Consider the following 19,899-nt stretch of genomic DNA (forward strand, 5'->3'; position numbering starts at 1 on the left):
GAAAAATCATGTAAACTGTTGATTAGTTATTTCTGAAACCCAGTAATAATATAACTACGTTCGTACATAGTATAAAATTGAAAATTTGGAAAATATTATTCTTTATTTGATTGTAATCATATTACTTTCTTGCTGGTGGACACGTAATAGCACACAACTTGAAGGATAACCAGACCCAAGTGTATAACTGAATTATTAATTATTATATAACTCAAGTCACAACTTAATTATTTAAGTAAATCATTGCTTGCCAATAATTGGCACAAATCAATTTTAATTTCTTAGTCAGCAAGGTTTAAAACTACAAACGAAAAATTTCCCAGCAAGGAAGTGTGCATGTGTCCGCGTATGCGTACCTGTGTTGTTTATGCTTAGGTATGCGCACTTGCTATGCTATGTATGCATTATTTTTGACTAGGTAACACGTAGGCCTACATATTTCCGACTATGATATTAAAATATGTAATATTTTTTGGTTAAATATAACGGAAAATGCATTTGATTCGTTATATGGATATGAGTTTCGTAGTTATGACAGCTCCATAGAACTTGCAATGAAAGTTCGGCGCAGCTCCGAAAGCTTGGAAAATGAGAGATCTCTGAGAATAAATACTCCAGCCAATAGTCTTCTCTAGTGTAAATAACCTGGCCAGGGGAGAGAATTGGGAGGTTGGTGGGCAATGCGCTCAACACAACGCCAAGTGCGGCCTTTATCCACTGACGTATAGTAAATAACTGTGTCTCGAAGGTAACGCGACACCGCGACAACACGAGACTCGAGGACAGAGCGATAGCGGGTACGGAACACCGCGATCTTTCCTAAAAGACACTGTAAGCTGGAATGACGGCGGGGTGGAAAGTGTTTCCCCCACTCCGCCTCCCAGTCGAAGTGACGCGCCGCCAAGATAACCAATCCACGTCTACTCCTTCCAGCTTTGTCCCGCCCACCTTGCATGATGCCGTAAGCGCAGAACCCGCTGGCGGAGTTGCGCCCTGTCTGTATAGGCCTCTTAACATTATATTTGTTTACATAGCTCGAGTCGACTGGTAAAAAGTTAAAACAATGACGTGCTAAAATATTTCCTGCTTATAATGTTTTTCCCTTATGCCTCCTTGAAAAATATTATGAAAGGGTTATACTGTATTCAAAAAGATTTTCTTGAGAGGGTTTTACTGCAACAAATTTAGCATGAACAGGGGGGGGGGGGGGGGGGGGGGGAAATAAAGAGCTGCTGTACGTGGTTGTGAGGTAGAGATAACAGTATGAAGAAAGAGAAAGGGCCACTCACGTCCAGCAGCTGCTCGGTGACGGCCCCCTGCGAGCTGTCTGTCTCGTCCGCCAGGCACAGCTGGAGCACCCCCAGGAACACGGAGACGGCCCCCAGCTCCGGCTTGATCAGCACCTCCTGGTTGCGCTGCACCTTGGCGCACAGCCGGAACAGCTTCAGCAGAACCTGCAGCAGCGGCCTGGCGCGCCCGGTGTCCCCGATGGCGGCCAGCCGCTCCAGCATCACCTGCCGACAATGTCACCTCCTTCACCACTCAAAACATTTGATAAAGAGTTTGAGGGGTGGGCGGGAGGTAAAAAAAAATAAAAACATTAGTTTACTCACATTTTTGCTGAAGCAACATTTGGAGTGTGTGATTACGTAAACACAAATAGTTGTGAATAGCAATAATAAACTATTTGCATTCAGAGGTAGAATATAAAAAATTAATATTGTAAATATTTACATGCACGTCCCTTTTGATTCTCATGGTGGTTCTAAATGGGTAACTTTTCACTAAACTTTAACGTTGCAGTTTCGAATACAGTAATATCTTCGTTGTTACGATCCCTCATGGTTCCCGGGAACAGGGTCAAATGAACATTTTGAAACCTACGGTTAAGACTTAAATTAGCCCGAATCCAAACCTGCAAGCCCCCGCAGTCCGCCATGACGTTGGCCATCTTGTAGACCTCTTCGTTGTTCACCTCCTGCTCGCACTTGGCATCCAAGGTCTCCACGAACTCTTCGGTGGCGTCTCCCAGCAGCCCGCGCATGCGGTACACCACTCGCATCGCGTCTCCCTCCCCGCCTTCCGCCACCCACACCTTCTTGTACACCTGGAACCCACGCACAAGCTGCTACCCTCTGTGGCCATGTGTCTAAACGAGTAAGTGATCAAGTAGCAAACATCCGTCGTTAGTTTATTCCATGAAGCTATTGTAAAATATTGACGTGTAGCACAAACTGAACTCTCATTGAAACACATCAATGTTTTAACTTTTTGTTAAATTCAAGGTGATACAGTATTCAGAAAATTTCAGCTCAAGGACCGCACATTTTAAATTATTTTCACAAAAATATATGTTGACGGCTCTTGAGAGAGACCTTTCCTACAATTTGCGTGTTTATAGAGGACCTCCAGTGACTGGGGAGCAACAAACAGTTGGAGCGTGCCGGAGGGACACACCTCCTTGACGGGCAGGTCCAGGCTGATGATCTTGTTGTTGACGAGCAGCTCCATGCCTGTGTCGTCCTCCAGCAGAGCCACCAGCTCGCAGTCCTGGCAGATCTTGTTCTTCACGTCCCTCATCAGAGGCCCCAGGCCCGGCTCCATGCTGCTGTACGGGTTACCCAGCATGCGGCCCTGCAAGGCACCACACCGCTCGCAGAAACCTTACCGCAACCCCTCCGAAACCACTACAGCAGAATGTAGCTTCATGTGGTCAGTAGCATCTGCCCTAGACTCACAACAAAAAAATGTGATTAGTGAACATCACAATTATCTGAACTAAATTTTTACCTCTGAGTAAGATGGAGCTGTTATGGCTTTTTTGTTATCCAGCTGAATTGCTTCATCTATACACTTGAGTTGAGTACGGTTTTAGCAGCTAGGAAAAATTCAATGGATCAGCTAGGTAGATAAGTTTTTTTTAAATATATTTTTATTTATATATAAAATTACATATTATATTTAAAATGTTATGCAACAGAATATCAGTAAAAATTGTAGTAATAAGAATGACAAATTGATTGCTATTCGAAATTATGAACAGTTATAATAATTTAATTTATTAAACTTAATACATTCGAGAATATAATGGCCTTAAATTTCAATAGATGTTATGACCCTTATTTCTTAATTAACTACAATATATGTCAACTCTCAAATATTTTCTAGCCTATCTGACTTGAGTTTAAAGTACCCAAATCAGCTTGATTTATTTATACACACTTGACATATCTATACAAACAAGTCGTGTATTAAGGGGATTGGTGCAGGACAAAAAACAGTCATTCGTCAGAATTTGTTGGAAATGAGCTTAAGTGTTTCATAAATGCTCGTTTATTACTACTGTATGGCCAGCCAGCACGTATATAAGCTAGCGGGTGAGATTTGGCAAGTTAGTGGCGAGAGAGCTTCTGTGAGGGGAGGTTGTCGAATGTTGCAGCTCTGAGGCCTGCCATCTAGCGGGAATCTTTCGAAGGTCTTCCACAATATCGCCTTTCTCTCTTTCTCTCTCTCTCTCTCTCTCTCCAACACGGACACCCAACCAGCTCTTATCTTCGCTTCCCATCTCGCCCTATCCTTCATTCTCGGATCAGGTAGCCGCCCTTCCCCGCGTAGACTTTCATGTTACTCCAGGAAACCAAGACAACCTGTGAAAAATTTGTCCAAAGCTGAATTTTTGTACTGTGGTAGAGTTGACTATGCTTAATAACATACCGAAAGTTTACCGCTGTAGACCTTGTGCGTTATCACCGAAAATTTGCATTTAAGTCCTAGGTGACAGCAACTTGCATCAGTCCATTAAAATGCTACCCATTTATACAGTTTTTAATTTAGACTGTCCGTAAACTTACCAAAATAATCTAGAAACTTTAATACACCCATTAATGTTAGAAAAAATTTAAATTTTTAATATATATGATATAAAGCGATTAATTCACGACATATTTTTTTTTTTATCTTTGCCACCCAGATAAAAATACGATTTACACCGATTTGAAGAGCCCAATGCGAAAAAATGTCTAAATAAATGTTTTTAATTATACTTTTAGCTTTAATATAGCATATTTATAAAGAGTCTAGCATAATTAGTTGCCTCATTAAAGCTGCCCGAGCGTTGCAGTGTACTGCGGCCGTACTGATCTTTCACGGCCGGCGGGCTTTGAAACATGCTGCGTACTGCGACACTCAATAAACTTGGTATTATTTAGGGATTACTTAAAATATATTTAATGCATATGATAGGGTGTATTCATGTTACATCTTTTGAGATATACATATTATTTTTTTTATACATGAATGATTTTTGATACAATAAAATTAACAATAAACAATTTCTGCTTGGAACTTGTAAATCAAAATTCTAGAGGACCTCTGGTTTTGTATATGTGTGTTCGTATTTTGTTACAAAAATTTTATTATTAAAAATTATTTTAATACCAAAAAATATAATTATTTTTTATTTCTAATACATTATATTATTTTAGATCAGAACTGTGCAAAATTTTAATGTAGCCTATATTATAAAATATATATATATATATTTAATTGTATGAAATTATTTTACTATATAACAATTGAAGAAAACGATACACCGTTAATGTGCTTATTGAGTTTTGTCACTTTTATAACAAAATTCGGATGATAATATTATTTTTTTCCAGAAAATAAATAATACATAAGTTGTGTTGTAAAATGTATTGATAGAATTACATATTTAGTAATTTTTTTTCTAAGTTAATTCATTGGAGTGCTGCGCCTAGCTTACTTCGTTGAATTGCTAGTGGCAAAGAGCGGTGGTGGATGTTTTGCAAGAGTTTGACCGTATTTTATGACCCCAGCTGTGAGAGGGTGTTCGTCCCAGAAATCCTAACGGTCAAGGAAAATAGCCTTTCTCTGTAGTCACGTACGGGTCTGCTACTCGCGCAATATCGTCAGTTTATCACAACTTTCCGGGAAGTTCTATTGTTGTTATTTATAATTTAGAAATTAAAGAGTCGATCATACTAACATTTTTACCTAAGCAAATTGCATCCTGGAAGATTTTTATCTACGTTTGCAGCAAAAATCACTTGCAGTTAGGAAACTTTTATTCTTTCAGAGTAAAATTCAGTCTGGAATTACCATACATTAAAAACCTTAGTTTTCTGGAGCAAAAAACGTCCCAGCACGAGCGACTTTAACACTGCTGCACCACACACTACGCAGCTTGAAATACATCAGTGATCAGACTATTGTACCAGACACTCAAAATATACACATTTAAACCTTAAAAAAAAAAAAACACAGACAATATTTATGAAGTGATTTTGACGTTACGCTCAACATATTTATGTAACATGTAGTCAAATTTCTATTAAAAAATATATTTTTTTTTCTTACCTTTTATGATTAAAATTACCAATTTAATAATAGGATGTTTTAACTTTGAGGTGTTTATCACAGTTACCATGTAGGGCATTATTTTATATTACTTTGGTGCCATAATGAGAACCGACTTAAAAAAGTATTAAAGTTATTAAATTTACGAAACATTTTTGTGGATCATTGTAGAAATTATCATTAAGGACTCAACTGCTCATTTATTGGTGTGATCACAAGGTTTCATCGGTAAACTTTTGACGTGTTACAAAGAAATGTTCATTCTACTACTGTACAAAAATTTTCCTTTGGGATAATTTTCCATGTATTAAAAATTTTTGTTTCTTAACAGCGAAATTCGTCTCGACCCGAACCTACTTCGACAACCTCGCAGTAGTATACACTACGCGGCTCGGATCGCTTTAGTGGTCAGACTAATTGTATGAGACACTTAAAAAATATACCAATTTAAAGATGAATAAATATGCAAGAACGATTACTTTAAGCGATTTCCACGTTGGGCTCTTTAAGTTTATGTAAGATGTATTTATATTTCCTTAAAATTGAATGAAAGTGAATTCGTTAACTTTAATGATTTAAAAGGTCTATTTTATAGAAACATGTTAAACTTTGTGCTTTTTATCACTATCCTCAGATAGGGCAATGTTTCTAGATTATTTTGGGTTCCATACTGAGGTCTACTCCATAAACTGCATTTGCAATATCCATTATTGTGGATCGTTGCAAAAAAATTTAATTTTGGACTTAACTACTCGTTTTCGGTGTGACACACAAGGTTTGCGGCAGTACTTACACTTTTCACGTGTTACTAAGAAATGTTCATTCTACTACTGTACAAATTTCGGCTTTGGGATAATTTTCTATGTATTAAAAACCTTTGTTTCTTCACAGCGAAATTCGTCCCGACCCGAGCCTACTTCTGCAACCTCGCAGTAGTATACACTACGCGGCTCGGATCGCTTTAGTGGTCAGATACATTGTACCAGGCTCTCAACAAATAAACTAATTTAAAATTTAAGAACTAAATCGTGATCGTAAATTGGCCGCCATGGTGATTTGCGAATTTATGGAGAAATAAAAGCAGTTAAAATCTTATGTAGTTTCCAAGAGACATTATTACATCACCAATCATCTTAAGTAACAGGTTTACAAAATTTCAACATATTCATTAACTAGTCAGTTTTTTTTTCAAATGTGTTAGTATTAACAATCTGGACCATATCTAGTCGGTGAGGTCTGTATTGTTACAGACTATCTGTATTCCGGTATTTGGATTTTGAAGCTACTTAATGATTCGCTTTCAATGTCTATTAAAATATACCTAATGCTAATTGCAGGAATATTTCTACTCGATTTAAAAATTATAATTCCTGAACATTTGTAGCGGACACATTTCAATGTAACACTCACTGATTTTCGAGTTGTGTTGAGGTTTCGCATGCCACTTCGTGTACACGAGATGGCCCCTGCTCTGGTAACAATGAGTAGGGACACCTGTATTTCGCGAATACATTTCGTGTCAAGGTATTTCACAAAATACTGTAGCTTTTTATAAGAGGAAAGGCAAATTGTGAGGGTGCAGCAGTACTGTGACCACATTCTCATTGGCCTCGTCAAGAGCGGGACGACACCTCTCACCGCTCTCAGCCAATAACCACAAGAGAAAAGCTACAGTATTTTGTGAAATACCTTGACACGAAATGTATTCTCGAAATACAGGTGTCCCTAACAATGAGTCATCACAACCGGTGCCGTCTGTACGAGCGTCTTCACAAGTTATCCTGAAATATGTTCTTAAATATTAATTCAAGTGAATTCTTAAAATCCTACACACCTTATCTTAAGTGTTGTAAATGAATCGTTATATTTTGTAAATCCATATAATATAGGAGCCACCATGGCGCGAAGCGATGGACGCGATACGAATAATATTTTTTTTTACCAACCACTACATCAGTAAATATTTGTGGTTTCCATTCGCTATGAATTCAAGCATGTAACATTTGTACTGCTTCTTCAATTCGGCCACAGTTAAATGGGAGGCTCTGAATCCCTGAAAACTCCTCAACAAAATCAACGATGAATCACAGGCATTATAACAAACAGTTGTCACAAGTCAAGTAGCCAATGAGCAGGTGACATTTTTCGAGTCCGTAGAGGATTGACTATCGTACAGGTCATTGGCAACACGCCCTTACGCGCATGGTTAATACCCGCATGAGTAGAGCAGAGGTGCCCCCCCCCCCCCAAACACTATGACTCACCCCCCCTAAACTAATTATGCCCCCCCCCCCCCCCCGAATTTTTTTATGCCATGTTCTAAATGATTTACTCAATTATTTTATAATATTATACTTTTTTAGTATTATATTTTATCACATTTTGCATTAATTAAAACTGATTTTCTAATAATAATTTTGGTAATATCAGGCAATATTTCCATCCTGAACCGACAGATGCCAAACTGCTTTTGTTGAGGAAAGTGCGGGGTTGCCAATTTGATTTACAAGATCCCTTTCATTTATCAAAGCACCAGAATCGTATTTTCACATTAGAAGCTATAATTATGTAAATAATATATACATTTTTCTCGTCTTTTAACCACCCCCCCCCCTGAAATTTTAATGACGCAGTCTGCGTCGTTACCCCCCCCTTGTGGGCACCCCTGAGTAGAGTGTAAAGGCGTAAGCATGATACACATCTGGTCCTCATCTAACCGCGCACACTTAGATTTAACTCAGGATAGGGTGAAAAATGTTTACTAATTTTGCAGTCCTAACAGTCACCAACGAAACGCCAGCAAAATAAATAAATAAGGCCACGAATATTGTTCGTGAATGAAGGCGAAGCTGATACTTTGGAAACGTTACCAGCATATATTAAATAATGTTTAACTATTATTTACGTAGCTTACTTCTTAAAACTGCATTCATGTAAACTGATTTTGTGTGAGACTATGTTGAGTGTTTTCTGCTACACTTATTTTTCTGAAAAAAAGTATATTGTGGCTTAATAAACTTGTTAACATTGATGCCTGTCATAAAAAAAATTCAAACGTAATCATACGGATACATGTTGAGTATAGTTTATGAATGGTTCACGCATTGCTAGAAAAAAAAAGCATGTTTACAATTTTACACATCTTTATGTTGTCGCATCGCGTCCATCGCGTTGTACATACGCAACTCTGAAAAATAAATGTATGGTAAAAAAGCTATAATAAAATAATCTCTTATCTTTCTTTATTCTTTTTTCTAAGTGCTCTAATGGCTTTCGATAGTTTTGTTCTTTTGTGTACTATGCTTGGTGGAGGTTTCTTCGGCATTTTATTCCTGAATAAATCTCACGCTTACAACAAAAAACATCTAGCTAAATCACTGTGTTAAATAATAACAGAGAATAACCATTCAATTATACGCCGAGCTAGACCAAACACGTTCTCTTATCTACTGAAAATGAGTACGTTGACCTTCATATCAGTTTCGCGCGAAATCCCGTCTCCCCTTCGTAAACAGCAGACAGCTGAGGCAGGGTGGGAACGAGAGAAAACACTGGCTGCAAACAGTTCGGGAAACTGTCGCAAGGTGTCACTACTGTCCAGCGCGCTCCATAATTTCTCGTATCCGAGCTTGCACGCTGCTCAAACTTCTACAGCTACGTTTTTACTTTAGGTCCGACTGCAATAAGATAAAGACTAAAATAAAGTCAATCATTCAGCCGACAGATATATTGACGTTTGAATTACAAATGAAAACGCGAATGTTATTAAATTCGCAAATGAATATCACGCAATTTCGTAGCAGCTCATTTATTAAAATTCAAATTGTAAATACGTTAAATTAATAATAATTACAGATAAAATAATGGTCACAGTCATATCTCCCGTGTCTGAAAATTTATCTGCGAAAGTTTTACCACTGAATTCTTTATAGTTTATTAATAAAGCTTGAATTTAAAAAAAATCCCGAAAATCAGCAATAACTTAATTAAAATAAAAAAATTAAAAAAATAATTTTACACCAGAATGGTTCAAATCTTCTCTAGTAGCTGAATCATTAACAAATATATTGTTTTTTTTAATACGATGCTGGTGCACCAATCCCCTTAAGACCACACTATTACAGTTTTAAATACAGATAACAGTAGAAATTATTACTACTAATATACAAACATCCAGTGACTACGTAAACTTTAAAGTCATCCTGGTAACCTCCAATTCAAATATTATAAAACACTGGAGAAAAAAAAAAAAAAAGTTCACATGAACGCAAACCATCTGAATACCACACCTGTAGAAAGTCTTCCTGCTGCGGATCCTTCTCCAGGGTCAGGAAGAACTCGCCAACATCGTTCTCCTCAGGGTAGATAATGGAGCACAGCCTCTCGAATATGAACACAGGGCTCCTGACGTCCTGCAGACTGTACTTCTGCACCGTCTCGATACAGATCGCCATGAAAGCTTTCGTCTCTTCCTCCGTTCCTAGAAGTACAATTTCACAGGAAACGAATGAGCTCTGTGTATAAAAAAATATCCAGCCAACACATAAGTACAGTATAATTATACTTTTCATTCCAATTTTTTTTTACACACTATCGCTTTTTTTATTCTGTTTAAAAAATTACAAACATCACAACCGCACTCAAATTTTTTTTTTTATACTAATAAGTGATGATATAGTTGATTCTGGCAGTAAAAATTACCCCTGGACTATTTTTTTTGTAAAATTACTGTCTGCTGTGATCTCACTGGCTCATTGTCTGGGAAGACAAACATTCACACATCTTGGGTTAAATGCCCAAAACCATTCCGACAAGTGTCGATTACCGTGGTCGATGGAAATCTCTCTCTCTCAAGCAGTTGCCAATTCACCCGTTTTATTCATCATCATACCGTGACGCTGGGGAACGGAACCCGGGACAGCCCACCTGTGGTCATCTCCTCCAGCAGGTCCAGCAGCTTCTCCTGGGTCTCGTCGACGAGGCGCGTGCGCTGCACCACCAGGCGCCGCAGCGACAGGTACCCGTTGAGGACGGCCCCCACCAGCCTGCCCTTGAACTGCTGCTTGATGCCGTCCTGGTCCAGGAAGGAGGCCAGCAGCTCCGTGAGCATCTTGAGCGCGTAGCCCTGCGCCAGGTCGGTGGTGAGCGTGAGCTCCTCCAGGCGGTGCAGCTCCCGGATCTCCCTGGTGAGCAGGTCGGCGAGGTGCAGCAGCACGCCGCGCACCGCCAGGTACTGCTTCCAGGGCGCCGGCTGCACCAGGCTCTGGTACAGCCCCAGGAACTCTGCCGCGCTCAGCCCCGCCGTGCCCAGCTCCCCCAGGAAGCTGGTCAGCAGGTCCAGCAGCTGCGAGCAAGTACAGAAGAACCCCGATTTAACGAAGTGCTATGGTTACCGAAAATGTTTACTCTAAATCGATGTGTCGTTAAATCCGATTTACCGATTTTCAATGACCCCCGCACTCATAATCGCGTCCCTACGTTTTCATATCGTAGACAGGGTCGACGCCGATATCTTGTGCTGCCGTGCTATCTCAGACTTTGTCAACTTTCAACCTTAAACGTTTTTGATCTCGCTCGTACGGCCCCCGGTTCGTACTCCAAGCCATAACCTTACAATTTTATACTGTAGTTGAATAGTAAGGACAAAGGCTCTCTACATGTTCCTATACATGTTCCGATAGTAAGTGTCAAAGCCCTACTCAAACATATAGGTAGGTTAAAACATGACAAAAGGTTTCCTACTGTAAAAATTTACTAACTAAAAAAAACACTTAGGATTTATGTCACAACCCTAAGGAATGCACAGCTGCGAACAAGCAGATTCTTTTAAATTACTCTGGATGGCTTATACTTTAGAGTTGAGCTTGTATTTGATATCTCTTGAAATTCCAGGTAGTCTTAATTATGAGACTGTATTGTATCATACAATGTTCAAGTCTTGTCTTTAAAATGGGTAAATTGGTATTGAAGTAATTTGCACAACAGTAATTATACTTTTGAAAAACACCCAGCAAGTGTAATATAATTTTGGACATTCCTGTGATTAGTAAATTCCTCTTCTCGTTGGCAGTAAAGTTAATTTTTAGCTAAGCAATGACATGCACTTTTCCCTCTTAAGTCCAGGGATACTCTGCTACAGGAAGCAAAAAACCACAACTCTGCCTTTTCTACCATTCTTTATCTATCATCACAGCTGTCAGACCTTAAAACCTATGTCAGAAGTAGTATCTCAATCCAAGTCACTTCAGTTGTTTGACTACTCACTAGAAAGACAGTGTACGTACATTGGTGGAGAAAAAAAATTATTTTCTGAGCTGATATTACTGCAGATTCTTGGAGAAAAATGATCTTCAGTAAAACTGATGAAGTCAAAAGGCTTAAGAAAAAATTGGAGGGGGGAGGGGGGGGGGGGCGAATTAGAACTAATAACTTTGGTACTCACTTCTTTCTTCCAAACAGGAACTTGGCACAGATTCTCAACCATTTTACAGGCCATCTGACGAGCAAAATGTGAACTAGGGTTGAACAACACTTGTTTCAGCCAAATAGGATCAGTCAGTCGAAGTGGTGAGATACCACGCAAGGTCTTCATTCTCCACCGATTGCCATATTTCTCCATGAGGTACATGGCCCTGGATTCATCCTGTTACAGAAAACCAACTCATACTAAATGCTCAACAGCTCTAAAGCATACTGTACAAGTAAGTCATACTGATTGTTCCTTAAACAATTCTATTAAAATAAAGCCAACATTAAAATAACTAAATAAGAAAACAGAAAACATTAATTTACTAATTTTGAGAAACAAATTAAATAGTGTAAGTAGTTACGGAAAATTAACAAAATTGTAACGAGTCATAAATTAAACTGTACAAAACCATTTTAGGACAGACTATGAAGGGTAAAATGATACCAACAGCCACAGAGTAAAAAAACTCGAGGCAAATGGGTGTTTTTACAAAAAAAAGGGGATGGTTGCAAAAAAAATTACTTCTAGTGTAAATGTAGTTTACAAAACTGTACAAACACAGTGTGGTGTATCAACATAATAATGTCATCAAAACCCACGAATAAGCAAACATGTAAAGCTATCATTAATAATTAGGGACATAATTTTTTAAATTTTTATTTTAAGGTCAAATTTGTTTTGAAAACAGAAGATATTGGTGATATTGTTTATTTTATTTTTAATTCATAAAGACTATGTATTATTCAAAAAGTATAACACCACAACATTTCTCATAACTGATTTCAGAAAAATAGTTTGTAATAAGCATGTGAAGAACAGAGTTCTTAATAATTGAGGAAGTATTTGTGTGTTGGGAAAATGTAATCAGGAATGTAAAATTGAGTTGGTAAAAGAAGACAAAGTTACAATTGCTTTTTATATCCATTTTGTACACCTTTATTTTTTCTCTACCGATTTTACGGTTAATAAATGACCTTCAGTGCGATTTTTGCTGTAGTTTGGCGCTGTACCATGTATTAATTTATATTTCAGTGTAATGTGGCGAATTGATGTGCTTTTTAGTGTTATTTTAGTTTTATCGGATTACACCATAAAAACTTATCGCTATTAACGATACAAGTTATCTTCAATCCTAATTGTTTTCTTTATTCAGTCAGTCAAGAATGTAAAAAATTGGACCTACAAAAAACAACTGTTTCACTTATGTTCAATTTATCAATATATTATCAATAATTTATCAATATATATATAATTTTTTCCTAGAAGAAAGAGATTAAGCAAGATTAATACTTTTACTGAATTAAAAAAATTTCTGATGTGAAATATTATTTTGCTAAGGTTTAAATGCACTCACTTTCTTCAGGGCCTTGGGGGCGGGAGCTTCGGCCAGCTTGGTGGGCATGTGCTGCCGCCACACCTTGTAAGACATGCCAGGGTCCCCGTGGAACCACTTCTTGACGGCCGCCTCGTGGAAGCCCTCCGTGGGACGCACGGTGGCCGCCACCTCCGCAGCCTTGTCCTTGTCCTTGTCCTGCTTGCCGGTCTTCAGGGGCTCCGGCCTCATCAGCGAGTGGATGATGTTGAGGCAGGGCAGTATCACCGCCTGCATCACCACGGGCGACTTGCAGTCTTTGCACGCCATCAGGAACAGTTGCATCACGCACCTGGGGAACAAACACACGTCCGCTAGTGCACCCGAAAGGGCATGAATCAACCAAACTTCTCCAGAAAATTAAACGCCTGCATGTTATTTTAAAACAACGTTGCTCAAGAGTGTTTCCTGGCAATATTGAACTAAGAAACTGAACAGTTAACCTTATTACATAAATATAGTAGTGTCTTAGTTAATCAAGTTAATGTGGAACATGGCAAACTCTGTAAAGCAAAAACTTGAATAACACTGATATAATAACAAAATTGCCTTGGTTTTTAATTGGCCTGTTGGCATCACTTTTTCGTGTCATATTTTTCCAGTACAGATTCTTTTACATCACTCCATAATTTTCCTAACCAGTAAATTACATCTTTAAGATTTTTTTTTAATGCTTTTAACAACAGTTATATGATTTTTTTTATGTCCTCAAGCAAATGTTTCAATCGTACTTGCGGGCAGTGGCACTTAAGTCAGCTTGGTTAATACAATTAAAAGATTTCACTCTTTCAGTGCATATTTTAAAATCCCTACAAGATGTTTTACATTAAGAAACAGTTCAGTATAAAGTAACCAAACTGTTTGGTTTTTCCATAGTATGATGAAATAACATTTCACTTTATTTCTCTAGTAATCAATCATCAGCACTTTATGTAGATGATTATTCTTTGTGTAATCAATGACATTTGTTTCAGGCTACCTTTTACTTCTGCAAGTAAGCTATATCTGCATTACAGAGTGAACAAGCTCAAGACTTTTATTAAGTCTGCAGTAAATAAATTTAAAACTTGCATATGAGCCAAAATAATTTCAAGCACCAAAACAACACAGAAAAAATAATTGAATACAGTTCTTTTTATGGAATTTATATGTATTTTTTAAAAACAATTAATTACATTAATACTGTATTTCCTCTCACAAACATTGCAAATTATACACTAAAATTTGGTTTTAAAAATAGGGATGCAAATATTATGAAAATAAACAAAGCCTTTACAGAAAATCAAAACCCAACAATACCTCAGCTTTTGTTCCCAACAGGAATCTTCCTTCTGGACAAGATCAGAGAGAAGAGTCATCTCGTATCGAACGGCGAATGCCAGATCAGTGGTGGCTACATGACCACGCAAGGAAAGGGCAATGCGGTACATCAGCAGAGAGTTGAGATCTTCCACAGCCTTTGGGTTGTCTTTCGTTAAAATACACAGCAACTGTCGCACATCTCCTTGCACCTACATCAACACAAATTTAGTCAATTCATGTGGAGTTTAATTAAATTTTTCAAAATGTGTGTGAAAATTACCTTTTGTATGTACTTATTAAATACAAAAAAAAATACAAATTAAAGACAAGATGAATTTTAATATATATATATATATTTCCGAAGGGGTATCTACCGTATCTACATATAATTTCTATTACATTAATGAAGTTAGAATTTTTTACATTTAAGAAGTACAAATTTTTGCTAGAGAAAAATAGAGAAATTTAAATTACAGCTGATACAACGATTGAGTAAGTTAATTCAAAATCATTTTAAAAAAATTTGGAGCCAGATGACGAAAATGTTATAAGCTGCACACAGACACATTAAGACTATTTGTGTGGCTGCATCACTGAAAAAAAGTAATTGTAATGAGATGATACATGAAACACACACACATGTTGATCATCTTCGGCAGGAAGTACAAAGGAGTACACCCAAGTCAACATAGTGACCTGGAAGGTTGCTAACTAAGAGTTAACAACAATGCATTCACTGCTTCTCTTAGGTTTGACTGCCCTAAACCTTCATATTAAACATATCACATAAAATTATGGAAAAAAGATGACTTGGGGGGGGAGAGAACACAAAATTTCAGAGATAAGTGAATACCAAAGTAAATAAAAAAATAAACTAAAATAAGACAGAGCTAGGACCTTTCCCTAATATGCTGACAACTTGAAAAAAAAGTATAATCACAAAGCAGTCGTAAATCAATAAAGATTTAAAAAAGTTATTGAGAAGACCAGGAGTGTTGACCTGCGCGGTGCCACGGCGCAAGTTGTGCTCCAGCAGCTCGGCGATGAGCCCCTGGGAGCACAGCACGCGCCGGGACGCCTGGTTCACCGCCAGCGCCCGCAGCAGGGTGAGGCAGTGCTCCGTGGCGGCAGCCGCGCAGCCGTAGCAGCGCCCCGGCGGCGAGGAAGGGGGGCCCCCATCCGGCGCGCTCGTCGAGGAGGGGGGAGCCGCCGCGGCGACGACGCTGCCGTCGCTGTCCCTCTGGCTGCGGTCGTAGGCCACCAGCTCCCGCCGGCACGCGAGCACGCGCTGCCGCGACATTCACCCCGCGGCGTCAACACATCACTCGTTTCCCACTCCACCGCGAGCTATCGCGACAGCCCCACTTTCAAGCACTATTTGTAGAGACCCGAAATATTCGCGGATTCATTTCGTGCTATGCTAGAATTCAAATAATTATACCTCAGTGCTGCTTCTGCCATTGGTTCACTGTTAATCTGGAGGACCCGAGGGCCAATTAGAGACCCTCGCTGATAGAAGTGTCGAATCACACAGGCCACCCAGTCGAGACGACTCGCTAGTCAGCACTCCAATGAACCGTTGGCATTTGCCCGAGTGTGTAGAGGATATTGGAGTCCATCCTGGAGGTCATTGAACCCGCAAATTTTTCCGGTCTCTAACTATTTGATTTTAAAAAAAAAGGCATTACCAGTTCCTTACTCCAAGCAATTTCATTGGTAAACCTTTTTTGGACATATGTATTACCTCTAGTTAGGATGCACAAAAATTAAATTTAAAAATGCATAAAAAAATAATTAAGTAGTAAAATCTTATAGTTACACTGATACTCATAAAGTAACTAAATGAAAAAAAAAAACAAAACAAAAAAAAACAGAGAAATCCGGTAGGCACAATAAAGATGGGGGAAAAAAAAAAAATTAAAAACCTTAGCAGCATTCATATGGAAAGAGTGCATTCATAAGAGTAAATCCCTTTGAGCTTAACTAATTTTTTTATTAGTGCCATATGGAGGGGCTGCATTTTTATTTGTAGAAAGAACAAAAGAAATGTATTCATTTAAATGTTGAAACAATATAGCAGCAAATTAATGCTACAAACTTTTACTGGTAAAAACATCTACTATGACCAAGTACAGATATACACTCAAGAATACAAGAAAAAAAATAATATAAAAATGGCAAAACTTTTGTAAGAATCCAATTATAAAGGGTTTAAACACTGTAACACACCTGTATTATTTTGCTGAGCTCTTCAAATGAGCTGCGACAGTCACCACAGTAGCGCTGAGCAAGCAGCTGAATAACGCAATTCACCTGAGCATTGCCAGACTGCACCACCTCATCCACCCCTCGGTCCAGACGATGCTCGCTTATCTTACCAACCAGCACCTGCAGAAACAATTGCTCGTACTCGTACACAACACTCCTAAAATTTATTTACTACAGAAAACACCAAAAATACAAAACTGGCCATAACTTTTAACCCAAAACGATTTCTCAGAGTACTCTTACCTCCAGTTTGGGCTTGTAGCCAATCAGTTGTTTGTAGCAACGATCAGCCTTTTCCAGCAGAGAGTTTATCGTTGCAACGGTCTTCTTGCGGTCATCATCATGTTCTATAGGATCCACTGCACAACATGGTCTGGCCACAAAAGTGTAGTCAAATTTTGCATACTTGCAGAAGCCACAGGCATGACAGAGGAATGGATCCTTCTCATCGTAATTTATTGCACTGGAAATAATACATAACATAAATAAAAGGGAATAAAAAAAATGTAGTACACATACATAAAGCTATGACTCATTATGCACAATGAAAGATTCAACACTTATAACTAGAGTAATAGGAGGAAGAGTAGAAAGAGGGGGTAGAGGGGGTCGAGGATGAAGAAGAAATACTCACTTTTGACAGCCTACAGGCACAGGTAGGTTTACAAGTAACTATTTCTTCTGGAATTGTCTAGAAACTTCTAGAACCTTTAAACACTATATTTTAAACTATTAGTGGTCGTAGAGTAAAAATTTGTTTTGGATCGAGGTTTAAGATAAGGTTTAGGATTTTGGTAATATATTCTAACCGATATGATACTAGGTATACCAACTAAAGGAAATATATATTTGTTCTTAAACCCTTGTTAATTTTTCCCTTGAAGTAATAGTTGATACTATCATAATTTTTTAGAGATAATATTTTTAAGAAATAAAATAAATCCTAAACATGCATTTGTGTTTTTATTTTATGGCACCAAGTGCGGAGTTATTTCCCCCCAATAATTACTTTTTTTTTTTTTTTTTTTTTTCAAATTTTAGCAAAATATTAACAGCTTTTCAAAAAATCATTTTAATTATGTAATTTATTCTGCATTACAGCTTATTATTGATAGCAGCAGTTCAAAGTAATACAACACTCAGCAAATTGACATCTACGTATATTATAATACCATAAAAAAGGAAAAACTGTACATTTTGTTGAAGAATGCAAAATGCTGATGTTTTGGAGATTTTATTGGGTAGAAGGCAAATGTAACTGTGTGATAAGGAACAAAATACTTCAGTTATTTATTAAACTTTTAGAATGTAATTTAGTAAAAAATTATTAATCTTGTTACTAGAGGCTTGGTGTACAAGTAAACCTTCTACCCACCATATTTCAGAGAACCATCACAGTATAGGTAATGTTTCTTTCCGAGACATTTATCATACTAAGGGAGTTGTTGCGATTTTACTGAACTCACCGACACTTGTGACACTGGAACACATTCTCCCCGCAGTTGGCACACACGCCTGGGTTTGCAGGCACAGATGCAGAGCATCTTGGACACTGTAGGGTTTCCGATGATGCCTGAATGTTTTCGTAGAAGTCTGCGTATTCTATCATAATGTTGCATGCTACTATCGGCAATGGAAACTCTATCTTCACTTCTGTCTGACCACTTGCTAGGGTTACTTTCTTCGCTTTGTGCCACATTGCTGTAGGGTAACATTATTAACTCATTAAGTTAAGAACTCAAAATCTGTATGGCAATTCAGACATTAACTACTCATACATGTGAAAAATTTTTAAACATGCATATATGGGACCACTAACATGCCATATTATCAAATGTCAAAATAGAATATAGTTAACTATGGGTATTAAAAATAAAATACAATGGTATTTAAAGCAAGTTTGTAATAAGTTGCTCTACGGAATCAAACAATCAAATAATCGCAATAACAAAACTTTAAAAGTCTAACTAAGAGATGGCATAATTTTTTAATTAAATTTTCTATGCCTTACTAAATTTCAACCCAATATCTCTGTTTTTATGAATGAGTAAAAGAAACCAGCTAAACATCTCAAAATTTTTGTTAATTTTTGTCAAGGAATGTCAGACACACAAAACAAGGGCAACAAAGCTGAAAACACATTAAATTAAAATTTCAAACAGTGTGTTCAGTTTTCAGCATATAAAGTAAGAACTTTATGCATGGTGAAAAAGTTTAAAGTTGCTACTTATCTGACAGGTTGTATAACGTGATGGTATGTATATCACTAGTGTATTGTGTCTGTACAAATGACTACTTATGCTGCTGTTGCCTGAAGACACACGTGAAATAGCTATTTTTAGAATGAAATGAATAGAGGTGTACGAATACCTTTTTTACATTTCAAATCCAAGACGAAGATCTAAGTATTCGCCGAAGTCCAAGTCAAAGTGGAATATCACATAAATATTTTGTTACTTTAAGAAAAATTCATAGATACAATTTTGACTGCTTGAGTTGATGTTTATCAGCACATCTTTCATACCACACACAATGTATGAAACATATAGCAAGTTATTTAACTGCCAGTACATACGCCGTTATCCTCACTCATTTCTTACACAGATTAATAAACTCAATCTTAATGAGCTTTTATTTATAAAAATTAAATAAAAAAACTGAAATTGATTTTAAATTTGCAAAATAAAAATCAATACTATTTTAAAAAAAGGAGTAGTAGTCAATTTTGTAAAATTTTTAAATCTTATAAAATAGATTATCTTTTAAAATACCTAGCTGAGTTAGCAAAGTAATTTGACCAATTAATAATTTTTGCCTCATACGCCATGCAAAGAAATTTATGTTGCAACACAATCTTTTCAAGGTTTCAGAGACTTCCGCGCAGACGTAGCTCCGTTATCTCGCATTCCCATTCCATTTTCACTAAATTACTCCTACCAAATGGTGTATACCAACAGCTAAGACGTTTACGTATCAAAAATAAAGCACTGTGCAAGACAGATAAGGAAGACTAGACTTACATGAAGACAGGTCAATTACTCAAGCTTACATGTGCACCTGTTAGCAATTTTCTCAATTGGGTTTCCATAAACTGCATGTTCTGTACATC

At 37.5% G+C, this 19,899-nt stretch overlaps 1 protein-coding gene across 6 annotated transcripts in view; it reads right to left on the reverse strand.

Annotated features, from left to right (window-relative positions):
• The window catches only part of LOC134542098 (E3 ubiquitin-protein ligase UBR4), a 166,287-nt gene that overhangs the window by 25,703 nt on the left and 120,685 nt on the right, over window positions 1-19,899 (reverse strand). For all 6 annotated transcript variants that reach the window (XM_063386036.1, XM_063386041.1, XM_063386042.1 and 3 more), the window contains 12 exons: window positions 18,257-18,491; window positions 17,034-17,253; window positions 16,752-16,910; window positions 15,523-15,810; window positions 14,520-14,731; window positions 13,203-13,512; window positions 11,822-12,022; window positions 10,306-10,723; window positions 9,669-9,859; window positions 2,458-2,634; window positions 1,916-2,107; window positions 1,290-1,514 (listed from right to left, as the gene is read on the reverse strand). In XM_063386036.1, the coding sequence (XP_063242106.1) occupies window positions 1,290-1,514; window positions 1,916-2,107; window positions 2,458-2,634; window positions 9,669-9,859; window positions 10,306-10,723; window positions 11,822-12,022; window positions 13,203-13,512; window positions 14,520-14,731; window positions 15,523-15,810; window positions 16,752-16,910; window positions 17,034-17,253; window positions 18,257-18,491 (2,828 nt within the window). The remainder of the gene's footprint in view (window positions 1-1,289; window positions 1,515-1,915; window positions 2,108-2,457; window positions 2,635-9,668; window positions 9,860-10,305; window positions 10,724-11,821; window positions 12,023-13,202; window positions 13,513-14,519; window positions 14,732-15,522; window positions 15,811-16,751; window positions 16,911-17,033; window positions 17,254-18,256; window positions 18,492-19,899) is intronic.

The sequence above is a fragment of the Bacillus rossius genome (genome assembly GCF_032445375.1).
Source record: "Bacillus rossius redtenbacheri isolate Brsri chromosome 4 unlocalized genomic scaffold, Brsri_v3 Brsri_v3_scf4_2, whole genome shotgun sequence".
Classification (NCBI taxonomy): domain Eukaryota; kingdom Metazoa; phylum Arthropoda; class Insecta; order Phasmatodea; family Bacillidae; genus Bacillus; species Bacillus rossius.